Below are 20,065 nucleotides of genomic sequence, written 5' to 3'. Positions count from 1 at the left end.
GTGATAGGCGACAGTCGTAGCTCGCGGAATATTCCGTGCTCGGTGATAGACGACAGTCGTAGCTCGCGGAATATTCCGTGCTCGGTGATAGACGACAGTCGTGGCTCGCGGAATATTCCGCGCTTGGATGCAAATGGGTTAATTAACAACGATCTTTAGAATCTGATTAAATATGGCGATTGAAAGTCACCTCTCGAGTGCAAAGGAATAATATCAAAATAAAGATGACGATATTTAACTATGACGTTAAGTTGAATAAGAATTAGGTATAAATATAATTTCGTTGGGAAGATTTGGATGGAAAATAAAACGATGCTCTATGATCTATGATCATAGCTGTATAAAATAGATTGTAACGTAATGAAAGAGATATTTATGTTTCCTCGATTTTCTGTACTCCTAATCGGCTGCTACCCGAGATTTAATCTCTTGTTTCGAGTAGTTGATTTCACATTGTTCCGGCGTTTATAAACTTTTTTATTGTCATCGAATCGTTTCTATACGTGTAGCATAGCAGCCGAGATTGAGAAACTCTGAAGAAAGGATGACGAAGCGTGCAGCAATGGCGGTGAAATTTATTTCTCGATAGTCTTGAAATTGCGTTGAAAGCTATTTCACGCAAGCTGGTCAAGGAGAACAAGTGAATACGATATTTTAACTGCAGTGAAAATTGGTCGATGAACCTTGTAGAACGTGTCTCTAATAATTATTAGAATGTATAGAACCGAAATAACAAGATTATTACAATGGGCAGCACAAGCTAGGAGATTTCAATATATTATAACACGAAATTGTCGAATTTCATTCTTCTGCAGCCTATAATTTTTGAAAATCGATAATTTACTATTAAACGATTCTGCAGTATACTAATTTATCACACTGCAAGTCGCATGAATTTTATTCGATCGCGAATTCTCAAGAAACTCCCGTTAATTTTCAAAATTACAAAATTAATTATTACAAAAATAAATTATTACAAAATTATTAAAAATTCACGGGCAAAATTCAGTCTAATTTTCGTTCATCCAATACAATAACGTTATTACTATAATTTATTAATAATTTACGCTATATGATATCAAAAATATTAGGTGAAATAAAAAGAAATCATTATTTTTATAAATACAAATACTGAAATATCCAAGTGCAGGCCAACATTGTTAACTCACTTCGTCTTCCATTATATTAGGTACAGTAATGCATGAAATTGAATGCAAAAATAATGGATTTCTTTTTACTTCACCTAATATTCTCACGAATCGTGCAGTGGTAATTTAAATATCTAATTCGCTACGAATGAAATTGAAATGCCCCAAAGATATCCCAAAAATTTCCAATCTTCGCGAATTACATTCACAACGCACGAAACAAGCCTCAAATAATCCCCAAATAAAGAAACGAAAATATTCTGCACCACGAAACCATTATCGAGCACGTCTCTCTCCTGTTCCCTAGAGACCGCATGGGGGCTCATAATCGCGCAAGGGTTAATCGCCAACGGGGTCCTGCACTTTGGTATCCAAACGATTCCGATCTTGACGATTTTCACGCGAAACTCCGCTATCGATCCACATCAAGCAGTCCGGAAACTTATTCGGGGCATTCGCTCCTACCCAAACCGGTCCCTCGCACGACAAACTCTCTTTACTCCGGTACCCAACATCCTATCCGACGATTCGCCGATAAGGACAATCCCACGAAAAGGAAAAGAAAGGAGGGAGAAAACGGTGAGGGGGAGGAAGCATCGAGGAACACGAAGAAACGAGAGCAGCGAGTATCGAAGAAAAATCGTTCAATTGTTATTCGCGTGACGCAGCAGAAAGATATTAGGGGTGGCGGCGAGCCCTATAAAACGCCAGCCCATCGAATGATAATGTAATAAGTGGCGGTGATAAGGAAAACTAGTTTGGCCGGACGAGAAGCGGCCGCCGAAGGAAATCGGTGGGTCAGCAATGGAAAATCGCTGAGCAGAAGCGAAGACGGAAAAGAGCAAACCCGTGGCGGGGATTGGGGGTGTAATGGATATTGAACGAGCGAGTGCAGGGTGGCCAGGAATCAAATCCATTTGCTCGTCACCTTATCGTTAAGTCATAATTGCGAGCCGCGATCCCATCGTCTTCCGGAACACTGTTCTCCGGGCTAGACAGGGGGCGCTGAGGAGGCGTTCGGAACGATGGAGCGCGATAAAACGTGCTCCAGAAGAAGAATTACGCGAGCAGGCGTTGATACACAGCTAGATAGCGCGGAGAGGGCGGGAGGGTGAGGCTGAATGGATTTCTGGTAAGCTCCGCGAGGAATATCGAAGGTGTCTTATCAGCGACGATATTTATAACCGGGAAACGGGATTCTCGCCAATTTACGTTGCATTCTCGAAATTGCCGGCTGGCAATTACTCAGGCGTATTGACGTAGGAATGAAGAATAAACGAGTGGGTTCATGAAGTTCCAGAGATTTTCTCGACTCTTGAGGGAGGAGTTGGGTCGGAATTTAAGGCGGAGGTAGCAGGTTCGAGTGGATGGCGGATCGAACAAGGTGATTGTTAACGATGGTAATTTAATTTGGAGATCGGTTTGGATTAACCTGGGTACACGCGAGATCTTAAACGGAGAATGCTCGAGTTTAGGTTGTTTTTCAGTTAATGGAGGAGCGTAATGGAAGCGTAATGGAACTTTTCAGAACAAGCTGCATTATACGTGTATAGCGTATGAGATAGAAAATTGGAGAGCATGATCCTTGAGAGTTGTTAGGGAATTTGGACCTTGGACCCCAGCCCAATTATCCTGTGTACACATTCAACCCTGCTCCTAGCCAAAATTTGATCCCTATTTAGAGATTACGCTGCCGGACCTTCGTATTTATGGAGACCATTTTGGATTCTTCGTAGATGGATTATATGAAATTGGAATTTTCTTTTTCGCTTTTTCGGGAAATTTAATTTTAAACATTGCACTTTGTTATTTTTATAATATATATCTTCCCAGAATAGCGAATTTTATTTCAATCGTCTCAACGTGGTATTAAAATATTTAAAACACCTCTAGCAGGTATAGTAATTTACCGACAATTCGTGGAAATTAAATGCATTTTCACTTCCCACCTCAAAATTTCTTCAGGAGCACGCAAAATAATAATTTTCATCTATACTCGGTATTCCAAAACTGCGAATTGTAAAATACCTCTATCAGATATAGTAATTTATCAACAATTCATGAGAATTAAACGCACTTCCACTTTTCATCCGAAAATTTCTCCAAAATAATCATTTTCAGCTATACTCGACATTCGAAAACTGCAAATTAATCACAAATTATTTATTCCAGTCGTCTAAACACCATTTCACAATTACCTAAAACACCCCTAACAGGTACCATAATTTATAACACCCCATTTTACCTACCCCTTCCTCGACAGATATTATTAAAACTACCAGCACCGAAACCAGTGCATGATCCATCATATAAAACAATATTGCTTCATGCCTCTGTACTTCCTTTAATCGCGAAAATTCGACTTTCCATGAACCTTATCTATAATACAAATCGCGAATCCTGCGCGAATCCTCCAGATAAACGATAACTCTCTCGCGTGCCTTTTGCAACAGGGCAGTTTGTTTGTAAAATTGGCCCGATCCCGCTCGATAAGTCTGCGAGGTAGAACACGGTTAGGCCAGCCCTCTGTCCGGTGCACGGGGTGCACAGAGTGCACTCGACGAGGGTCTCGGCAAACGTCATAGCACGGCGAACTTACGGCCCCGTTTGTACGTGTACGTGTGTGTATAGATGCCAGGCATACTCACGTATTTCATTGAAATAGAAAGGGTATTCGCCGGGCACGGAACAGTTGAGCCTCGCTTTCAGGAAGCTCGTCCATCTGTCGCTGAACGCATGAGGTCCGCCCTTGTCGTGCTGGCACACTCTACCGACCCGCGAGTACACCGCCTAAAACACAAATGCAGTTTGAGCTTTCGAACAATCGCCTCCTTCGATTCTTTCCTTTGCTACAACCGTCTTACTCCAACCTGTCACGTGCTATTGTATCCGGTTACTTCGCTGAGCAGTTGGGGCGAGACGGGGTAGGAAGGAACTCGTGGCGCGTGAAAATTCGAGGACACAGAGAATGTATGAGGTATCTAGGGCTGTGTAAGACGAAATAGGGTGGAGGATATGAGAGAAACTGTTTTTCGGGTTCGGTTTTATCGGGCGTTTGGAAAGGTCAGGGATTCGATTTTTGCCTTGGCGAGTTTGGGGTGCTTGCATTTTAAGATGCGCTTCCAGGGTTTTAGGAAAGGTAGGAGAACTGGGAGTTTCGATATGGTGATTCTTTAGGTTAAAAGTAAAGAGTAGGCTGAGATTCTAAGGTTTATTATATTTTTACAATATTATCAAGTGATGGGTTTGAGTTAGGTTTGAGAGGTTTAGAATAATTAGGAGAATTGTGAGTTTAGCTGTGGTGAATTTCTGGGTGAAAAGTAAAGAGTAAAATGAGATTCTAGGTTTATTATATTTTTACAATATTATCAAGTGATGGGTTTGAGTTGGGTTTGGGTTAAGTTTGGATTTTAAAATGTGCTTTGAGAGGTTTAAAATAATTAAGAAAATTTTGAGTCTGGTTATGGTGATTTTCTTGGTTAAAAGTAGAAAGTAGGATAAGATTCTGAGGTTTATGAAATTTTGAAAATATTATCAAGTGATGAGTTTGGATCAGGTTTGGATTTTAAAATGTACTCTGAAAGTTTTAGAATCGTTAGGAAAATTTTGAGTTTGGTTATGGTGTTCTTTGGGGTTAAAAGTAAAGAGCAAACTGAGATTCTAAGGTTTATTATATTTTTACAATATTATCAAGTGATGGGTTTGAGTTAGGTTTGAGAGGTTTAGAATAATTAGGAGAATTGTGAGTTTAGCTGTGGTGAATTTCTGGGTGAAAAGTAAAGAGTAAAATGAGATTCTAGGTTTATTATATTTTTACAATATTATCAAGTGATGGGTTTGAGTTGGGTTTGGGTTAAGTTTGGCTTTTAAAATGTGCTTTGAGAGGTTTAGAATAATTAAGAAAAGTTTGAGTCCGGTTATGGTGATTTTCTGGATTAAAGGTAAAGAGGAAGATGAGATTCTAAGGTATACGATATTTTTACGATATTATGAAGTGATGGGTTTAGGTTAAGTTTGGATTTTATAACGTGGTTTGCGGGTTTTGATAAAATTAGGGAAATTCGGTAATAGGGTTATGGCGATTCATTGGGACAAATGGGATGAGTTTCTGAGATGTATGGAATCTTGAAAATATTATTTAGTAATGGGACGTTTCTTTTTAAATATTATTTATTATAAATTATAATCTCTTTTGTTTCATGATCGGTTAAAATTATGTGTCAAAATTATTGTACCGATATTGTAGTATAATTTTATTAAATTTTTCTCAATTTTTAATTGCCAAAAATAACTTCAAAATTTCCTATCTATACAATAATGTCTTCCAAACCATATTATCTATGGCAATAAATAACTGTCACAAATTTGCTTCTTTACATATATCGATCACCATCGTGTCCTAGCAAAATTTCAAAAATTACGCTTAAAAACTAAAACGAATTTTAAATGAAATTTCAAAATCTCGCAAACGTTGTTACCATAAATCAATTAAAAATAATTTAGTACTCCATTCTCAATTACCTCGTTAAAAAAGCGGTTACCATTACCAAACCTTTCACAAAAGAGATTAATAAAATTTATAACAAATATCAAATAATAATTTCCGCAAAAATTCCCATTATAAATCAACCTTATACCGAAATAATTAATTATCCTCGATTAATCACTAATACGTGTCCCGTTCATTAACCAAATCGATCAAGCCCGCGAATGAAAAATAGCAAATTCGCTCACCGTGAGTCAACTCAAGAAACTCGATACGAATTTCAATTCACTTTGAAATAATTTGGACCGATTTAAAAAGCGGAATTAATCAATTTGGCCTATAAACGGTATTTGTTCATGCATAGCAACCCTTACCTTGCCACAATTCATGTACTCGACAGCGGTTTCACGGTAAAAGAAGAAAACGTAATCTTCGTATGCAAACGAGCTGACGAAGTTCGGTCCTGTAACAGCAACGTTCGAACTTTATTGCGAGAAACAGTACACACTTGGATGGTTTAAATTCAATACATCTCCCCTATCTCTTTCCACAACCACCGCCAACCCCTCTCGCCACTCACCCTCTCTCCCTCTACCCTTCTTCCTTTTTATTTTTAATTATATTTCTCGTTCGATAACGCTTGACGTATTTTACGATGCAGAGGAAATTATCCGTTCGTTTCGTACCGTGGATGGATCTTCCAATAACTTGGTAATTTCGAAAGAGCTGGCCGTATGATAAATTGCCAGCGGGATCGCGGCGTGGAAATTGCGATCGATCAAAAATTCCGGAAGCTTTAAACGGATTATGTAATTTATACAAAACTTCCATCGGCGATTCGCGATTCGCGATCGGCAATAAATAAGGCAGAGGCGGAAAAAGGGCGGGAAAAAAGGGGAAAAGGGAGAGAGATAGGAAAAAATAGGACAGCGGCGAGAGAGGGTGAAAGAAGTATGGCTAGGTGTACACGCAAATTGCAGCGTGTAATTTATGCAAAGCTTCTTACATCGTTTAAGCATCCGTCCATTATATACGAGCTGCGAGTATAACAAACACAATGGCGGGCGATAACTTTTCACGTGCGACGGTGTCGTAAAATTTTATATGAATGTGGCGCGATGGGAAGATACGGGTATTCAAAAATGGCACGGAAATTGCTCGACGTCCCGTCGTCCGCCGGTTTTCCAAATGCGACCGTTAAAATCTCCATTAAATAAATATCGAATATTTCAATTACCAGTGCTATCTACGGAATCAATAGCTTGCTTGTTGCATAGAGATCGTGTCTATTTCTCTTTTCTTTTCTTTTGGTTTCGTTTGAAATTCGCTATTATCCGGTGCACGTTTTCTACTGATATTTTTCAGCTGAATAGATCGCTGTCTGTATAGCTATGTTACGGGGATGTTGTTACGAATTGTCCGCTCACTGTCGGCCAAATTGTACCCGTTATGGTGAATGGTGGTTTTAATAATCTGCTTGCTATTTATACTTCGTTTTGATAGAAAGGACTGTGCCTTGTTACTTTGTCATACAAACGAATTTTTGGAAAAACTATGAAAGTGAATAAATAAAATAAGAATTTTAATAAGAATTTTAAATATAATTTAATAATTTCAACAATAACAAGTAAGGATTTATTTTAACAAATTAGAAAAAGGAAAAGGACTATAGAAATTTTAATATAATTTTGATAATTTGTTTTTTGAATTCATGGTTCCTTTTATTAGATTAATTTAGTGTAATATTATATTGATATATAAATTAGTTCTTTCTAGCTTGCTATTTATGTTTCGTTTTGATACGAAGGACAGTGCCTTGTTACCTTGTTATACAAACGAATTTTTGGAGAAACTATGAAACTGAATAAATAAAATAAGGATTATAGAATTTTAAATATAATTTTAATAATATTAAATAATAATTATTCTAGTCATTAATAACAGGAATTTTAATAAGAATTTTAAATATAATTTAATAATTTCAACAATAACAAGTAAGGATTTATTTTAACAAATTAGAAAAAGGAAAAGGATTATAGAAATTTTAAGATAATTTTGATAATTTGTTTTCTGAATTTATGGTTCCTTTTATTAGATTAATTTCGTGTAATGTTATATTGTTATATAAATTAGTTCTGTCTAGTTTGGGTTTTAATAATCTGCTTGCTATTTATCCTTCGTTTTGATAGGTAAGGACAGTGCCTTGCTACGTTGTTATATAAACGAAATTTTTAAAAACTATGAAATTGAATAAATAAAATTAAAAATAAGGATTTATTTTAACAAATTAGAGAAAGAAAGACGATTATCGAATTTTAAATAAGATTTTAATATTATAATGTTATATAAATTAGTTCTTTAGAGTAACTATAATTTTGCAGTAATGATATTGTTGAAATTTATTTGAAAACTGATTTTAAAAAATTTGCAATTAGATATAATCATTATCTTAAAATTTGTTTTTCAAATTTATAGTAGTTTTAGATGGCTCATTGTGTTTGTAATGTATATAATAATTAGTCAATTCCGATTTTATATTTTACGTGTTTCATAGTGAAGAATTAAATATTATTTTATGTATTTCTTTAGAAAAAGAAACAGGATTATAGAACTTTAAATATAATTTTGATAATTTCTTTTTTATATTTATGGTTTCCTTTATTAAATTAATTTAATGCAATATTATATTGTTATATAAATTAATTCTTTCTAATAATTATAATTTTGCAGTAATAATATTGTTCAAATTTACTTGAAAACTAATTTTAAAAGATTTGTAATTAGACATAATCATTATCTTAAAATTTGTTTTTCAAATTTATAGTAGCTTTAGATGGCTCATTGTGTTTGTAATGTATATAATAATTAATTAATTCCGATTTTATATTTTACGTGTTTCATAGTGAAGAATTAAATATTATTTTACGTATTTCATTTTGTATCATATTTTGTATCATAAATAAAATAAAATTCTCTATATTCTCGTAATTTATGGCGATGAAATATACTCTGATAAATGCAATTCAATGCATATGCTATACATATCGTTATAAAACGTAAACGAATATTCCAAGATTTATAAAAATTTAAATATAAAACGTTCCAATGGAATAAATAATTATTTCTTCGATATTATTCGTAATAAGGTAATGAGGTGCAATTTCACCATAATTATTTCGGAATTCGTCATCCTCAGGAATATTAAAATCACTAAATGGTGTCAGAGTAGATTTCAGTCTCTAAATCGAGCCTCGAGACACGAAAAAATGAATAAAAAATATCACAACGTGTTTGCAAGCAATAAACATTCATATGCGCATAAAAATTTCATCGATTTTACTTTTTTCACGGCAAATATATTTTTTGCAATTCACGAAACAGAAACTTTAATATCAACGTTAATATTTCGCTAGACGTTGTTATTTGTCACGCTTGAAATTATGATTCATTTTTTCTCTCGTTATTCGTGCGATTAATTATTTACCATAAACGAGTATAGCTGCTTTGCTTGCAATTTAGCGACTGGCAGAATATAATAACTTAGTTTGTGCATTTACAGCGAACCTTGCATGCAATTGCGCCACATCATGACGAAGTTGTGTACTCTCTGAATGACAATTCCGCGAGTTACAACAATTTCGTACCTTCGTTCGAGATAAATTAAAAATCGCGTTTCCACGTGTCTATTTATTCCAAGCTTTAAAAAATATTACGAGAATCCAAATTCCCAGAGGCATTCCAAATATTTATTAAATAATTAATAAAAAAATTATAGAATTCCAACGCTTCGCGAAATTGATTTTATATTTATTTATTTATTTATTTAATAATAATTTTGCGGGTAGTAGAACTCATTAAAGTATGAACAAAAAAATTAAAAATACATAATTTTGTTACAGTTACATCGATTTTTAAGTATATGTGTGTTGGGATGAGTGGAACAAGTATGCATGGGATTCCAATATGTAACGAATGCAGGTTATGATGATAAATGAATATGCGTGTAATGATTGAAGTGTGTGTGAATTGTATGTATGTCAATGTAATGTATGAAGAAGAAAGAAAAATGAGAGTGATTTGGGATACGTTAGTTTCAATTGAGTTATAATAGTGAGAAGTCCTGTGATAGAGTAATTGTGAGAAATTAATTATATTTAAACGTTATATTTGTGTTTTATAATCTTTCTAATTAAATAAAGAATTGTTCTTGTTATTGTTAAATTTCACCCACCACTAACAGTTGTGTAGAGAAGGGTTATTAGTAGTTAGTTGTTTAGTTGTATTTTAGTTGTAACTGGCTGAGTTGTCATTGTGTCGATGAGTTGAGTTGTAGTCTTAAGTTGTAGTTGGCATAGATTCGTATACTTAATCGTCACCCACATATTGTTCATTTAATCCATTACTATTTTTAGTAATAAATAGTCTTATTATTTACCACCAATCATAGTCTCTACATTATTAATAATTACTAATTTATTATTAATTTTACTACAAATAGAGTATTAAGGGTAGACAATTATATTTATATTATTACACGTAGTTGTAATTATAATAAAATATCCAGTTGTTTAGAATAAAACAAGCGAAATGTAAAATAAGAGCTAATATTACTGAGAACCGGTAATTCCTTCATTTTACAATTAACAAATTCAGAAGCTGCTTACTTTAAACTTCTCTTATTAAACACAAATGAAATCAGAAAAAGGTTGCTCCCTTTTGAATTCTCTTTCAATTTTCTTTTGAAATACCGGACTCGTAAGAAATTGTTCTGGGAAATATAAAAACTGTTTTGTTAAAAAGGTAACGAGGGAGAGAATCGTGAGTAACGTGAACTTACAGTCACAAACAACCCCGTATTTCTTCATAATCTCACTTAGCCTCTCGCACAATGAGAAGCTTCATCGTCGAATAATTTTTATAAGGAACCAGTCTTTGAAGTAAAAACTCCTCATTTTTAATAAGTATTATTCGTTTTAATAAGGAACGAGTACCAACCCGTAAATCTTATATACACTAAATAAACAACCCTAATTTAAACATTTCACACTTACACCCTCGCATAATAACAAATTTCATCGTAAACTTATTATTGCAAAAAATTGTTCCTTGAAATAAGAATTTCCTCCATTGAAAAGAACGATAAATGATGCGAATTTATAATTGCAGACGATTTAAAAAATTTGGTTAAGTCTCGAGTATGATAATAAATTTTTGGGTGAAACAATTTTCATAAGGAATTTTATCCGTGGAATAATAAAATTCCTTCGTTAAAAGGACTATCAAGAAGAGGACTATCATAAATGATGTAAATTCACAAGGAACCACGAACTCTTTCTACACTCTCACACGCTCTCTCGCGCAATATCAAATATTACCATAAAATCCTTTTGCAAAGAGAATGAAGAAATTAAATTGAGCGATGATTAAAATTCAGGAAATGCAATAAAATTTCTGTAACAAAATGGCAGAATGGTCCCCGCGCGTGTCACTCGGCAGCGGCCATTACAAATGTACTGCAGCAAAATGGCCCCTGCGCGTGTCACATCGCAGTGGACCATTCCGGATTCGCTGGCTTTAACGCGCGAATATTCTAATGCAATTTGCGTGACTTCCATTACCGTTCAGCTGGTTCAGATCCGAGCGCTCCGTGCGGATCTTCTCCCTGTGAATCAGCGGCTCGCCACCAGAGAAATCGGCCACTGTCGCGGCGTACAGCTGCCCCTCTGAAACATGCATAAACGCAGCCGTCAGTTCAGTCGCAGACACCAACGTTCACCAATTAACCCTCGAGGAGGACCATGGCTCATGATCGTCAATTGTGACCGAAATTCTAATTTACTATAGCAAATTTTAATTCAAATTTCTATCTTGATCCTATGTCTAGCTATGACTGACTTAGGTCCTACCTCTATTCACAATTTAGGTCGTATGTATATTCACAATGTAGGTTCTATATTTATTCACCGACATAGGTCTTATGTCTGTTTGCAATTTTAGTCCTATGTCTATTTATAATTTAGGTCTCATGCCTGCTTACAATTCAGGTCCTATATCTGTTTACATTTTAGATCCTATGCCTATTTATAATTTAGGTCCTACGTCTATTTGCACTATAGGTTCTATGTCTATTTATAATTTAGGTCCTATGTCTATTTACATTTTAGGTTCTATGCCTATTTATAATTTAGATCCTACGTCTGTTTATAATTTAGGTCCTACGAAGAGGTTAATCTAAAAAAATGAAGAAATGTGCTGAGAATATACCATTCTTCGTTTTAGTCAAATTAATTACAAGCTTTATTTCGCGGACCACATTCTGAGGCCTTGTGGACCAAGTGTTTAGCACCACTGTCTAGAAGATCACGTCTCTTCTTCATTCAGACTCTAAACCTACTTAACCTAACCTCCAGAGCTTGAAGAGTTTCTTTCACTCCAGCTTCGTTACTTTAATAAGAAGTCAGTTTTCATTTATTTCTCAGGAAATGCATAGTAATAGTGACAGTAGGTGAAAGTGGAGAATGGTATGTGTCTCATGTAATTCACGACAGTGACGTCAAAACAGTGTAGAGGGCCCCTTTCGTAAACAGGACTAGCTCAGTCCTACAAATATGACTTCTCCGTTTCGAGCATATTCCTCACTCGGATTTAGATAATAATTCCTTAAAATATCAGAATATTAAAATGAAATTCTCGTCAGTTGCTCGTAAAGAATATTTCATCGCGCAATATTTATTTTTATTCCCACGCGCGGATCCCAAGATCCGCTGTTTATTAATTACCGTGCCTCGCAGGCTAGATGTCGCTGGTGCTAGTTCTTCGTCGAGATTACAGCTATGGCGGCGGAGGAATCGCGCTGCATCTGAGTCAGGCAATTAAAGAGTAGCGAATTTCACCTGAGACTCGCGAATTCGCGTGTGCTTGGTATTCATTTTCGCTGTGGGGATTAGAGACGCGAGCGAAGCTTGTCACTAGGTGGCGCGTAATCCAAGATACGAGTGTCAGCCTATGCAAATCGCGGGGACTGTTAACAGCTATGGCTGAGGTGGTGCCGGCATAGGGCGAATTCGGGATAGCATCGAGGCGAGGGAATTGGGAGCGATGTTTTATGTGTGTTTATAACCGAGAAAGTTCCGAGTAAGAAGAGGGATGTTAGAGTTGACGTTAGGTTGCGGTAAAAGGTTGAAGTTGAGGTACGAGGATCACAGTTTCTGCTTATTTTTGGATTCTGGTATCGCGAGGTCACGGAAAAGTGCTTTGATATGATGTGGAGGAGAAAAGTTCAAAGGTGATAGAGGTTTGTTTGTTAGGTTATAAATTACGTCATGATAAACAGACCGTAGGTTCTAGCTCTCTGGAACAACAGTTTATTTCAATACTATTTGACTTTCGTCCATATTATAGATTTTTCTAAATAATCGGAATTTTCTTTCATTTTTCATTAAAACGTGTGCAAACAATAATAATAATTATAACCATATATATATAATTACGTTCCTACCTTAATAAAAATAAATAACACTGTCACAAGCGATTTAATTTTTCACTAAAACGTGTACAGACAATAATTTATATATGCAGACAATAATAATAATTATAGTCATATATATATAATTACGTTTCTACCTTAATAAAAATAAATAATATTGTCACAAGCGATTTAATTTTGCATTAAAACGTATACAGGCAATAATAATAATTATAGTCATATATATATAATTACGTTTCTACCTTAATAAAAATAAATAATATTGTCACAAGCGATTTAATTTTGCATTAAAACGTATACAGGCAATAATAATAATTATAGTCATATATATATAATTACGTTTCTACCTTAATAAAAATGAATAATATTGTCACAAGCGACTATGCATCTGTAATAAATGTAAAACCAAAGGAATCTTATTTCAAAACCAATTTTGATTTAGATTCCGAGTTCAGTGATTTTAGTGCAACTAAGTGCAACTATATTGCAACTACTTCTTTCTTTTAAATATCTGTTATTAATACTATAACGCGTAACTTACAATTCGTTCAAAATTATGAAGAATTTAACATTGTCACCTGTATCTAACAATATTCGCTCAATCAGTAAAAGGTTCAAATTGACACGAAATTCAGGACGATATTTTTAAAACTCCACCCCCCAATAATATATGGAACTCTCAGCAATTTCACTGGATTTTGCCGTCGCGCCTGTCGCAGTACAGAAAATACGAGCTTCTCGAATAAAATAAAAACGAGGCGTAGCTGGAACCGGTGGGTCGCAATTTGCGTTGACTTTAATAGCAACCTGAATACCATCTTATTAAACTCGTCTTGTTCTACCATGCGGGAAGATGGCACTCGACTTAATAACGAGCATTTATAAACGGAATTAAATAAAAATGGAGGCGTTCCGTCTGTCGCGAACCCGCTGCGACGACAGGTTTCCCTTTAGAATCCCCTTCAGAATTCCCGTTGAATTATCGACTCGTTACTGGCGATCTCTGATAACTGTCCACGAATGCTGGATAAATGATAACGCGTCGGCAACGATGTCACGGAATTTATTAGGCAGCGGTTTAATTAAACGCACCTTGAAAGGCGTTTTAATTAACCGGCAATCAGGGCGATTACATCAGGAATCGCGCGGATTTCGCGCGGAATAACAGCCGGGAACGCGAGCCGAGTACACAAATTTTCGCCGCCGCCGCCATTGCGACTGCATTAAACCGGAAGAAAAGCTGGCAAACGCGAAGTCTTTGTGCAGACGCTAACTAGATTGGCCTTCGGTGCAAAGGCTTCTTCCTCTTAGGAACTGCGAACTTGATTGGCTTTGTTATTGCCCCGTGTACCGTGGAAACTTGGCTAATGGTGTGATACAGCTAGTTTGCCGATGAATCAAACGCGGCTCACTGATGTTCAATGGTAAAAATAATTCGCGAGACCTATTCCCTATGTAGCTGCGAGGAGAATAACGATCGCGTGTTATTATTTCACTCCGAGGGACTTGGAGGCTTCTGTTCGAAGGATTAGGATTTATGGTATTAATTATTTTTAATTTGGCAAGGAATGAGGATGATGGATGGTAGTTGGATTACGTTACGTGTCTGGCAGATGGGAAGGATTTGATTCAACACTCCAATTAAGGTCTAATATTTTTTCCTCTTCTCCTGGAAAATGTGAGGCTCAAGGGTGTCTTGTTGACAGGCTTTCGACGAGGAACCACTTCTCTATTAATCAATCCTGCAGTTTTCTTTTCGATTCGTTATCTGTCACGCGTGATGCACAGAATGCTTCTTAATTTGGCAACAGGAAATTTCCAATTTGCGTACCTCGTTTATTATGACCGAGACAGACACGTTTTTGTATGACACATTGGGACCGATTGAGAGGTAGGCTATAAACAAGCGTTGATACAAGACAAAAAGTGTCTTAATGTAACTGATCCTACTATCGTTAGGCAAAACATGGATTTCGAAGTGTCAAATACGAGCGTAGACTTAACAAGGAGAATGCAAGTCTTTTGGATCATTGATCTAGTTGAAACTTTGCAAGCTTGTAGATTTAATCATCAAAGTTTGAAAGGACTTGAACCTCCTTGTAAGTGGACAATCCAAAGTAACACAGACCTAATTGGTCACAATATAATAGGTCCATCTTTTTCGAACAACCATACATGCAAGTCCACGAGCAGAATCGCATAGTACTCTACGAGGAATGCGCTACACGGAGTCTAAAAGCACGAATTTCAAACGCGTCAAAGCTAAACTCAAGCAGACCGAACAGAATCTGCCTCTGACCCCTGTCCGACTCGCCAACTTACTAACCACGTGCAGTACATTATTCCTTCCTACTGAAGTCTCCCTTTCCATTCCCAATCCCTGCCAAAAGCCTATCTCTATATGATCATCGAGCAAAGTACAATAGTCAGTAATCCGAGACCACTTCTCTGCCAAACATGACAGCATCTTGCTCCTTCGACGAAGTCTTCGATCCTATTACATAGTTGGCGAGCTAGCCCGTGCTACCCACGATTCGTTCACCGTTGTCTGACAAGATGTGTCCCCGGTGAACTCACGTAGGTGACCAATTTTCCCATCGTGTCATAGAAACCGTGGTCGCGGAATCCCGCAAGAAGCCGCGGCTTTCGTGTGCACTCCGTACACCGACACTCGTGTCTCTGTGCACGGTCTGGCGTTTGCACACGGAGAGAGGGTGGGACTGAATTTTCCCTGATACTCCCGCGAACCGACAGATCCTCCAAGGCCGTGCAACCTCCTCCGCCTCCACGCGGGCCTTCCATATTTCACGTTCAAAAAGCACGATGGGATTTGAGGCTGGCCAACGTATGCGCGCGATAAGTGTATATAGTGGCAGACTGGTCATATATAACCGGGCAAAGTAGACGTTAGACTTAGGGGATGAACGTGCTCGTTGCAGGCTACAAATCTACGCTGAGCCTTGCAACGCCGAAGCCCGCGAATACTGTACCGTCGTCGTTCTGGTAATACCCAGCGACTGAAGGAAGCTTTCTACTACGTGCCGGCTTCTTTGTACCCCGTTGCCAGCATTATTAGCCTGGTCCAGCATCGTTTCGCTGTAAACCGGTCGCGGTCTGTCCTAGGCCAGGTTGCTTGACGTTCGGATCTCCGATTCGGATTACGTTCCAAGGCGTACACGCGCGTTTCATGCACGACGAATACGCTGGCTCGGTAGGTAGGGTATAGAGTATGATAGGCTATGGCAGGAATTTTGGGGAAGAGACGTGTCTCGAGATGGAATTCTTTTAAGGGGTGACAGAGAGAGAGATGGATGATGGTGAGGTTTAGAATAGCGTCGGGGAAAAGTCGTATTCCAGTTTGGCAGCGTTTTGCAGAGAGATTGTGGATGCTGGGGGTTGGGATGACGTTCGAGATATGGAAGTTTCGAGAGAAGGAGGAAAAGAAGACAATTTTTGATTTTTCTGAAATTGCTAGAATCGGAGGGAAGTTAGAGGTTAAGCTGATATTCGAGGTATCTTAAGTTTGGGGTTAGGTATTGCGACATAGTCGGAATTTTTAGGGTGAACTATGTCAAGTTTGGGGTTTTTTAAACAGACAAAGAATGGGCAGATGGATAATATCGGAGGCAATTTTTGATTTTCCTGAAATTATTATAACTAGAGGCAAGTTAGGGGTTAGGCTGTTATTACTCGAGGTATTTTGGGTTTAGGGTTAGGAATTGATAAATAATCGGAATTTTTGGGTAAGCTATGTCAAATTTGGGATTTTTTGAAGAGACAAAGAAGAGGGATATGGATAATGTTCGAAGCAATTTTTGATTTTCCTGAAATTATTATAACCAGAGGCAAGTTAGGGGTTAGGCTGTTATTACTCAAGGTATTTTGGGTTTAAGGTTAAGAATTGATAAATAATTGAAATTTTTAGGGTAAACTATGCCAAATTTGGGATTTTTCGAACAGTCAAAGAAGGGGGATATGGATGATATCGGAGGCAATTTTTGATTTTTCTGAAATTATTAGAACCAGAGGCAAGTTGGTGGTTAGATTAATACTCAAGATATCTTGGGTTTAGGGTTACATATTGGGGTACAGTCGGAATTTTGAGGGTAAATTACATCAATTTGGAGCTTTTAGAAGAAAGGGGATATGGATGATGTCTGAGGCAATTTTTGATTTTCTTGAAATTATTCAAATCAGAGGCAAGTTGGGTATTAGACTGATATTCGAGGTATCTTGGATTTGAGGTTAGGAGTTGATGAATAATCGGAATTTTTGGAGTAAACTACGTCAAGTTTGGGATTTCTTCAAAAGACAAACAAGGTGGATATGGATCATGTTCGAGGTAATTTTTGGTTCTGTCGAAATTATTAAAAGTAGATGGAAGTTGGTAGATCTTGTGGCAATCTAAATACCTTGGGTCTGAGATTTTGGCTGGGGAGTATATGGCAGGAAACGTTACAAAATTTCCTCGGGTTAAAAAATAGTAGAAAAATTCTCTGCTAATTTAGAAAACTGGCAGAGTTTAAATGGCAAATAGGTTAACTCTGGTCTTTTGGGGTTTAGCCGGAGGCTGTCTCCATTTCCTGTTTTAAGTGGGTACTATACGAATTCTTGTCTTTTTCAACGAATTACGTCCAACCTATTAATACTCCCCTGGAAAATTGTTCATTAAGGTTATGAATAAAAGAATCATTTTATTTATAAGACGAAAAATATTTAAAATGACCATATATTAAACATATCTCTACTCGTTTGTCGACCTATTGTTATACACCTATAATTCCTAATGCGTGAATATATATATCCAAAACATGAATTAACTAATTACCCTGATTTCCAATATTATAGATTTACTATTACATACTAATTAATTAATAACCCACCATTTTCTCTAGTAACACTGTGCCAAATTTCGATGAAGTGCATTGCAAAAATATTATTCGTGGCACCTGTTATAATTACAAAAATATAGAAAATTTATTTTCAGGTAAAAATAACTGATGAATTCGTTGAATTTTCTCGATCGAATATCGTTCAAGATCGATCAGAATATTTTGCAGGAGGGAGAAGAGGTTGGGTTTTCAGTTAATGTTATCTTGTTAACGAGGTCGCCTTCGTGTCTCAGAGGGACACTCCTGAATTGCAAATTTATGCATGTTCGTGTTTGACACGCCCGATACGTCCGCTGTCTATGGTTCTTTCGTTATACTTGATGAGGTGGAGGATTTATTTCATAGCTGGCCTATCTTGAGCGATGTGTTCTGCTGTTGGTGCTCTAGGGTGCACGGTGATGAATGAACGATGTTTCTGCTGAGATTTCTAGCCGGGTGATTAAATCCTCGATTTCATAATACTCGGAGCTAGATTTCCTTCGTTTTGCCATTTTTCCTATTTTTACTGCTCCTTCGTCTAACTCTGTTATTTCAAAGGCAAAGTGAAATACTATTATACAAAAATATAAAGAATTTAGAACAGGGAATTATTCTTATATTTTCCAAATATTTTCGTCGATTTAAATACTTTATTATTCTCTTTAACAGACTGTTACGTTTCCAAAATTTTAATTTTGCATTCGTTTGCTTTTTACTTAGCTCTATTATATATATTTCTATTTTAGTAGGGTGATTAAATCTTCGATTTCATAATATTCAGAGCTACATTTCCTTCGTTTTACTATTTTTACCATTTTTGCCATTTTTGCCATTTTTTGCCATTTTTACTGCTTCGTCTAACTCTATTATTTCAAAGGCAAAGTGAAATACTACTCTACAAAAATATAAAGAATTTAGAACAGGGAATTATTCTTATATTTTCCAAATATTCTCGTCGATTTAAATACTTTATTATTCTCTTTAACAGACTGTTACGTTTCCAAAATTTTAATTTTGCATTCGTTTGCTTTTTACTTAGCTCTATTATATTTATTTCTATTTTAGTAGGGTGATTAAATCTTCGATTTCATAATATTCAGAGCTAGATTTTCTTCGTTTTACTATTTTTACCATTTTTGCCATTTTTACTGCTCCTTCGTCTAACTCTATTATTTCAAAGGCAAAGTGAAATACTACTGTACAAAAATATAAAGAATTTAGAACAGGGAATTATTCTTATAATTTCCAAATATTCTCGTCGATTTAAATACTTTGCTATTCTCTTTAACAGGCTGTTATATTTCCAGAATTAAAATTTTTCAGTCGTTTATTTTTATTTAGCTCCATTATCCTCCAAAAAAATGTGAGAAGGGAAAAGTTGTAATTGTGCCTCGTGGAGAAGGCATTGAATTATTTTTGTTTACGAAAGCGAAAAATATTTTTGACAGTTTAAACGCATTGCTATAAAAATATTCGAGACTCTCGGATGCTTTAAAATTTCCAAAATCACGGTGGATGTATTTACACGGGTATCTGGCTTAACCATTGTCTTTTACGTTTAAAAAGATCATTCGTGACATTAATGCTGTGTAGTAGTAGTTTTGAACTCGCATTTCGCAGTACATTTGTTACGGGTAAATTATACGCGATAATAATACGTTGCTACGTGCTCCCCGCCGTTGCGAATTCTACGTGATAAATATTTTCCAAACGCAGTTTCCTCCAGAAGGAAATGTCTAACCGTGTGACGTGTAGCAGGCGTTTTAACTGTTTTGCAAAGTTCCTTTAATTTTTTTAATTCCGTGCAGGCGATACTACTCGTTAGTGGGAAGAGAATGCTGCTGTTAAATCTAAAAGCAGCATGCAAGTATATGATGTACAATAACGTTGAATTTCTCACATTTCACAGAAAACTGGGGAGGACATTCATTTCCATGCAAAAACATATCAATGTTTCGAAACATAGAAAAATTATTATTGTGTTTATTAATACTAATTATTATACCGAGACATTTAATGCATTTCGTTAATTTGTTATATGTCCTATTAATCATTCTATCGGTACCATATATAT

General features: G+C 36.2%; 1 protein-coding gene across 1 annotated transcript in view; it reads right to left on the bottom strand.

The window, feature by feature from the left end:
- The window catches only part of LOC108547813 (semaphorin-1A), a 172,408-nt gene that overhangs the window by 73,460 nt on the left and 78,883 nt on the right, over positions 1 to 20,065 (bottom strand). The window contains exons 2-4 of the mRNA XM_017900485.1: positions 11,253 to 11,357; positions 6,009 to 6,097; positions 3,797 to 3,938 (exon numbers count right to left, since the gene is read on the bottom strand). Of these exons, the coding sequence (XP_017755974.1) occupies positions 3,797 to 3,938; positions 6,009 to 6,097; positions 11,253 to 11,357 (336 nt within the window). The remainder of the gene's footprint in view (positions 1 to 3,796; positions 3,939 to 6,008; positions 6,098 to 11,252; positions 11,358 to 20,065) is intronic.

Source organism: Eufriesea mexicana, unplaced genomic scaffold (genome assembly GCF_001483705.2).
Source record: "Eufriesea mexicana isolate 0111107269 unplaced genomic scaffold, ASM148370v2 scaffold1289, whole genome shotgun sequence".
NCBI classification, from domain to species: Eukaryota; Metazoa; Arthropoda; class Insecta; order Hymenoptera; family Apidae; genus Eufriesea; species Eufriesea mexicana.
Note: the sequence above shows the minus strand (reverse complement) of the source record. Positions and strands in the feature narration are given on the sequence as shown.